Here is a 7,295-nt window from a genome sequence, read left to right as displayed (position 1 = left end):
TGTCCAGTGAAGTGTTGGCGGTTCGCGGTACAGTTACGGTACCACTGTCGTAGAAGTGGTAGGCGGGAAGTAGCGCGTGTGGCTGCCAATGTAGTATTCTACATAAGACCGGCTTTATAAATTGTAGATTGCCTCCAAAATTTGAATCGATTTTTATTGCCAACTGGAGAACTATATTTCGAGAACATGAGTAGCCGGAAATCTGTTTTGTATCTTTTTGATGTAGATGGTACTCTTACTAAACCGCGGCAGGTAATAACAGAGGAACTGAAAAAGTTTTTGTTAGATGACGTGAAATCTAGAGTGAGTGTGGGGCTTGTCAGTGGATCCGATTATGTTAAAATAGCTGAACAAATGGATGGGCCGGAAGTGGCAGCCAAGTTCGACTACGTTTTTTGTGAGAATGGTGTCGTTCACTATCGTAATGGCAAGCTGATCAGCTCCGAAAGCATCCTGAGTCACCTCGGAGAGAAGTTGTTACAAAGAGTCATCAATTTCTCACTTGCATATATGTCTAAGCTCGAGCTACCAGCTAAGCGTGGTAACTTTGTTGAGTTCAGATCAAGCATGATTAATATTTGCCCTGTGGGACGGTCCTGCAGTCAGGCTGAGCGAGATGAGTTTGTAAAGTATGACTCTATCCATTCCATAAGACAGAAATTTGTTGATGCATTAAAAACTGAATTTGAAGATTCAGGATTGACATTTGCACTCGGAGGACAAATCAGTGTGGATGTCTTCCCTACCGGTTGGGACAAGACTTACTGCCTTAATCATGTAGCAGACCAACATTTTGAACAAATACACTTTTTTGGAGATAAAACAATGGCTGGTGGTAATGACTATGAGATTTACCATGACCCACGGACAATTGGCCACAAAGTTACATCTCCAGATGACACCAAAGAACAAGTAGTCAAGTGCCTCAATATTTAATTTCAATAATAATGTCAAGGATTGCTTACACTTTAAATTATATTCTTTCATGTTCCTATAAGTTTGTGCTCTAACATGTACATAAAGAACATAAACATTATAATATTGTTGCAGTGGTTTAAACATTTTAAACTTGTACTAATAAAATGAAACAATGTACAGTATACCTACTTAGCTGCCCTGAAATATTTGAGATAAGTACAAGATGATAGCCATTATGTCTGACCTGTAACAACCTGATGATATAATTTTATTGCAATTGAAATTATTATAAAGAAGTTTAACTTTTGTTTGTTTTTCTGTACCCTAGAAACTACTGACATTATTTAATTTTCTCCATTACAGTACAATTTGAAAGCTTTTTTTTTGAGGTGGGAAAATTATCCAATGACTTCTCCCGCCCTGGGCGAGGTGAGAGGGAGTGTCAGACTTTTCCTGACTAAAAACCACCCCATCCCTACTCCTGCTTGTCGAGCCGGAGCCCCGGTAAACCCGCAGCTCCGGATAAAATTTGAAAGCTAGGTACATCATTGTGAAGAAATATTGGCTACAATTGGCTAAACCTGTGAGCCAAGATGTAGAAATATTTTTTAAACTAATAATAAGTAAGGAATGCTGAGTCCAGCCTCGACAAAGGTAGGATTAATTAACAACATTATTTTCCATTATAACTTTCGTGAGACATACTAAATTAATTATTCTGTTATCGACTAGCTGAAGTAACTGTTTGACGAGGAACTGGAGAGTAGCAGCGCAATAATCGCGAAATACTACTCATGAATATGAGCCTCTAGCAGAGCTTGAAACAAGTCGAGTTCCTCGTCAAACAGTTACTTCAGTTAGTCGATAACATAATAATTATTTTCCACTTATTATATTAGCTATTCCTATGCAGTATCGCCCGCTGCTCGGCTCCTATTTACCGTAGTGTGATGTTCATAGCCTCGATAAACAGAGTACCCAACAAAAAAAAAATGAACCAATAGTTCCAGGGTTATCTACTATAGCAGTAAATATAGATACAGATTAAAGACGAGGTACTTGTAACAAAAATATATTTTTATAAGATTACAAAAATAAATGTATTATTATGCATAGTTAATAAGTCCATCTATTGATATGATATTAATTAAATATTTAACTTTATGTACTCTGATTTACACAACATTAATTATAATAAATTCATGTGTAATAATATATAGGTACATATTAACAGGTTTCTTGATTTATTATTTTATAATCAGCTGCCGTCGTCGCTCATCCACTTATAATTCTTTAGTCGATTGTGAAGGGCCCCCATATACGGTACGATTTGTGTTTACGATCGATCTGATGAAAATCGTGACAATTGATCGCATCAAATATGTCGTTGAAATATTATTAAATAGTATACCAGAGTTCTTTGTTCCTGTGCATGGAACACTACACAACGAGGCAGCAATATTTTTATCACTAGTTACATTCTTTATTTAACAATTAGTTTGGTAGTTATATATAATGCGAATAAATTGGCAATATCCGTTACCTTACCTATCCTATTACCAACAACACGTTATTATACCATGTACCAGCTCCTAGATTTCCCCAATGACTGAATATGAATATTCTAATGACCCTCGTAAATGGGTTTTCTCTTTTCCATAAAAGATATCATACCCTCCTGGCGATCTTTTGTGGGTATGTTTATCTCATAACATTTTTGCTCGACTTCATAACCATCCTTGATACTGAGTTGTATTCCTTCATTGATTGCTTGTTTGGCACAACGGAGAGCAATTGGTGCATTGTGCATTATCTCCCTTCCTAAAGATAAAGCCTTTTCTAGGGCTGCATTGTTTGAGGTGTTCTGTGGTACTACATGATTGACAACGCCTGCAAATTATTGTCACATTATTAATTAATTCAACAACAATTCAGGAAACATTAATAACTACCTAGTGTTATGTCAGCCACGACTGCCATGCATGAGCCCACACTAACCTAATTCCTTTGCTTCCTTGCCAGTGACTACTCTTGAAGTGTAAATAAGTTCTTTGGCAATATTGATGTTGACAGCTCGGGGCAATCTTTGAGTACCCCCGGCCCCAGGGATAAGGCCCCGACCGGTCTCAACGAGTCCCAGCTTGGCTGTTTCAGCCACAACTCTGATGTCACATGCTAAGGCCAGCTCCAAGCCACCTCCCACTGCTACACCTTCTATAGCCGCGATTGTTGGCATGGGCAAATCTTCAATTTCTATAAATGTTGCTCGGAGTCCCTTGACGAACTTGGCAACTTCATCATCAGACATTTTGAATCGCTCTTTCAAATCGGCACCTGTTAACGCAAACAAAGTAGATTAATGTGTATTTACTATACTGTTTACATCATTTAAAAATTATTTTCTTTTAAAAAAATGTTTAAAGATAAAGAGAGTTTATTTGCAAATATAGGTTATTACAATAGAATGTGGTGTTTAGTTACATTGCGAGCTCAGCCATATTTTACCAGGAGGCATGCAAATATAAGTTAACAAATTATTATAGTTAAAATTGAAGTTCAAATTACATAAAATAATACAAAATGTTTCATTCAAATTAAAACAGAACGAATTTATGATAGAAATAAAATTAATAAAAATATTTACTTGAATATAAACAAACAAAATTATAAGCGAAAGTCACATTAATGGATACAATGTCAAATCATTGTGTCATCATGTTTAATTGTCGAGTGAACATTTTAAATACCAACTGGACAAAACAACTAAGAGCTCATAACTTGCTATACATAGTGGGGCCAATAAGGCAATGTTGTGACAGTTTTATTCTGATGGTGGCTTGCTTCAGGGTGGTTTACCACATACATGTCTTTCAAGCAAATCAAAACATTAAAATGACAGAGATCATTTTTAGATTGACTAAAAATTCCAGCTTTCTTTTAAATTTTGTGCTGATTGCCTTAAGATTTTAATTTTTATTACAAGCTTGTATTTAACCTGCAAAGTAAATGTGTGAAGTGTCACCTTGCAACTATATTTTGAAGAAGATAACTACTAGCTTCAACAGATTGAGTTGAAATGTTGTGTACATGTCTAGCAAAAGTTTTTTTTAACTATCAATTTATTTGATTTAAATCTTCAACTAATTCCAGACAATGTAAGATTCACAAAATAGCTAGGCACCTAATATTATGGTAAATTATGGTAATAAGTGACTATAATAGTTTACAAATCTCACCAGCGCAGAATATTCCAGGTACCATGCTGTGAAGTATAACTACTGATATTTTAGTGTCCTCTCTGATCAATTGGTTGACTTCTCTCATAGCTTCGATCATGTTGAAACTCAATGCATTGCGATTTTTGGGACTATGTAATCCATACAAAGCGATACCCCGGTCGGTTCCCAACAACTTCTCATACACTACGGGGCTTACATTCTCTGTTTGCTGTTGCGTGTTAGTCGCTAATAAACGGATTGACTTATTCTTTAATATTAAATTGTATCTTAACAACTTTGGAAATAACATTTTTACTTAAATAAGTTTTAAGAACAAATTAGTAAAGTATTTTTAACTATCTAGTTGCTACCTCTCATATGGTACGACAGTCAATTTTTTATTCTTTCTATACTTATCTTATCACTATGAGATAGCCAATTTGAATGTAACTTCATACTTGCGCGATACAAACAAACATTTACATTGACACGACTTGTACTTGTTCAAACTCACGTCACTGACGTCACTCGGTCAAATCTGTTTGTGTACCTACTTAAGCCCGCCATTAAACGTCCTGATTTGGTCAGGCCCGACCACCTAAGTTGTAATACGCTAGAGCGTTTGGAACATTAATTATTTATTTAAAACCTGACCCAGTTCTTGAAATACAATTCAAAACGATAATGAATAAAATGCAAGGAAAGCATGCTGGTCATTAAACCATGTATAAAACTTTTAAACGTGACTAGTACATACTATAACTTTAATATCCTATCCAATCATGTTTTGACAGTGCTAAATTATTGCCATATCAAAAGTTTAGAAATTAACTTGTGGACAGCTTTCGTTGGCCAGACTCTAGCAGCTGTTGATTCTTTAAATTGCCGCCTTTTTTGGGTTCCGTAGCCAAATGGCAAAAAAATTCGGAACCCTTATAGATTCGTCATGTCTGTCTGTCTGTCCGTCTGTCCGTCTTAAAATAGTCCTCCGTCCGTCCGTCCGTCCGTCCGTCCGTCCGTCCGTATGTATGTCACAGCCATTTATTTCCGAAACTGTTAGGCCTACATAGTTGAAACTTTGTAAGATGGTGTATTTCGGTAACCGTATTAGAACTTTGAATAAAAATTAATAAAATTAAAAATTAAAAGGGGCCGACGCTCCATACATGGAACTGATTAAAAAAAAAATTTTTTCAGCTTACATATCCGTGATGGGTGTCTATGGATAGGTCTTTAAAAAAGACATTAAGGTTCCTAAAACCACTTTTCGTCAAAATCAATCGTTTGAAAGTTAGACGCTTCCAAAGTTAAAAAATGTGTGTCCCCCTTCTAACTTTTAAAATAAGAGAGTGACAAAACTGAAAAAAAGGTATATGCTGTAGATTTCAATAGAAACTAACAACGAAAATTGGTTTGAACGAGATATCATTATTAGTTTTTAAGAAATAAAACATTTTCAAAAACCGCAAATATAACTTTGTCGTTCATACAAACACTATGTAAAACCAAGTTATTTTACAACTTTTAAATGCCATCTACTTGCTGTTACGGAACCCTTCATGAGCGAGTCCTACTCGCACTTGGCCGGTTTTTCTGGTCAGCTTTCGTTGATCAGACTCTAGTTGTTCGTCAACATAAATTTGTCCATGATTGCACGGTCTATTTAATATTTTATTACTATAGTAATGATTCTTTTATAAATTTTGTCAGGGCGAAAAAAAAAAAAATATTAAAATAGTTTACTCCCCACGGACTCGAGTCCGTGTCTTTGTTAACCAATTATAGTTTTGCAGTCAATAATACTTAGATATGAAAAAGATAGAAATGAAAGAGACACTAGATATGACTTAGATATGAAAGAGACATTAACCACTAATATTTCTACACAAAGTACTTAATGACATGACCTATATGTATACAATATCCTATTACATCACATACTGGCCCTACTGGATCGGCCCACCAGCACGATGAGCGATAGCGAGCCGACCAGCTCCAGCAGAAGGCACCCGACAAGAGGAAAGGATTCTCAATCTATGGGTCTACAGGATTTTATGTCTATGTTCATGTCAACTGACAAGAAAACTTGATTCACGTTTGACAATCTTGACAATGACAGTTCTTCACAGATTAACAGCAAACGACATGACAGGCTTTTACAATACATCGCATGATTATTAAACATCGATTACGATTACGAGAAATTAGGTACGTTATCTAGTGTTTTTTTTAAGGAAGATCTTCATTCGAAGGTTCGAATTTAAAAGCTATCTATCTAAAAAAACAAAATTCTCTCAAGCCATGACGCCCGAGCCATACATTGTTGAATTAGATCCCGACACAAAAACAACCTTAAAGATTTATTTATTTGAAAACGTACGGAATGTAGAAGCCATAAGAAATAATATCATACAGGGAGTTTGGAAATGTGCAGCTATTAAGCCAGAATTAATTGTTGAGCCATTCCAAGTAGCAGTAGCAGCAAACAAAGCCGTTTTATCTGAGAAACAAAATACAATGGTTACAAGAACAGTTTTCTCCGAGATATTGTATAATTTATCAATTACAAAAAACATCACACAAAGTTTGAGCCGATTTGGTATAGAAAAGGACACCAATTTGTTATTATGCTTTTTGATTACTGAAGATGTAGATACAAGCACAGAGATTTTATCACAAATTGAAGGTGAATTTACTCCTATAAGTGATTTAAAAAGGTTTACTTCAATGAAGAATCTAAATAACCAGTATAGATTGAACACTTTGGAGAAAAATCAAGAATTAACTGACATTATTGTCAGCAGAATGGTAACAAAAAGTTTTGTAACACATTAAATGGGCTCAAATAATTTGTTGTTTCAATTAATAATCAAATATGACCTTAATTGTTAACATTATTTAGGTACATTCTAGCAGATGATTCGAGGCCAATTGGTAAGGGCTGTTATTTTATTCTTCAACACAATATAAGTGTAGGTCACAGTTGTCTCTGTACTAAATTAATTATTATAGACTCTCTCTGTACTTACACTGCACAGTTACAGAAAGCTAACATACACATTACTAAATCAAAGTCAGAGCATTTATTCCTGAATTAGCCACTTTTGAAACATCAAATGTAATTGTCCATCAGTCTGTTTGTAAGTGAAGCTAGGTGTT

The 7,295-nt window shown here is 35.2% G+C and overlaps 3 protein-coding genes across 3 annotated transcripts; 2 read left to right on the top strand and 1 right to left on the bottom strand.

The window, feature by feature from the left end:
- The first annotated feature begins 24 nt into the window (after positions 1 to 24).
- Positions 25 to 1,224, top strand: LOC118264503 (uncharacterized). The gene has a single exon (XM_035577026.2). The coding sequence runs from the start codon at positions 187 to 189 to the stop codon at positions 934 to 936; it is 750 nt and encodes a 249-aa protein (XP_035432919.2). The 5' UTR covers positions 25 to 186; the 3' UTR covers positions 937 to 1,224.
- Positions 1,225 to 1,974: 750 nt separating this feature from the next.
- On the bottom strand, positions 1,975 to 4,915 carry LOC118264501 (methylglutaconyl-CoA hydratase, mitochondrial). The gene is made up of 3 exons (XM_035577024.2): positions 4,155 to 4,915; positions 2,917 to 3,252; positions 1,975 to 2,808 (listed from the first exon to the last, which is right to left on the bottom strand). Exons 1-3 carry the CDS (start codon positions 4,444 to 4,446, stop codon positions 2,543 to 2,545), a joined length of 894 nt encoding a protein of 297 aa, XP_035432917.2. The 5' UTR covers positions 4,447 to 4,915; the 3' UTR covers positions 1,975 to 2,542.
- A 1,328-nt stretch (positions 4,916 to 6,243) lies between these two features.
- LOC118264500 (EKC/KEOPS complex subunit Tprkb) lies at positions 6,244 to 6,985 on the top strand. The gene has a single exon (XM_035577023.2). It carries the CDS (start codon positions 6,438 to 6,440, stop codon positions 6,969 to 6,971), a length of 534 nt encoding a protein of 177 aa, XP_035432916.1. The 5' UTR covers positions 6,244 to 6,437; the 3' UTR covers positions 6,972 to 6,985.
- The last annotated feature ends 310 nt before the right edge of the window (positions 6,986 to 7,295 follow it).

This window comes from Spodoptera frugiperda, chromosome 26 (genome assembly GCF_023101765.2).
Source record: "Spodoptera frugiperda isolate SF20-4 chromosome 26, AGI-APGP_CSIRO_Sfru_2.0, whole genome shotgun sequence".
In the NCBI taxonomy this organism is placed as follows: domain Eukaryota; kingdom Metazoa; phylum Arthropoda; class Insecta; order Lepidoptera; family Noctuidae; genus Spodoptera; species Spodoptera frugiperda.
Note: the sequence above shows the minus strand (reverse complement) of the source record. Positions and strands in the feature narration are given on the sequence as shown.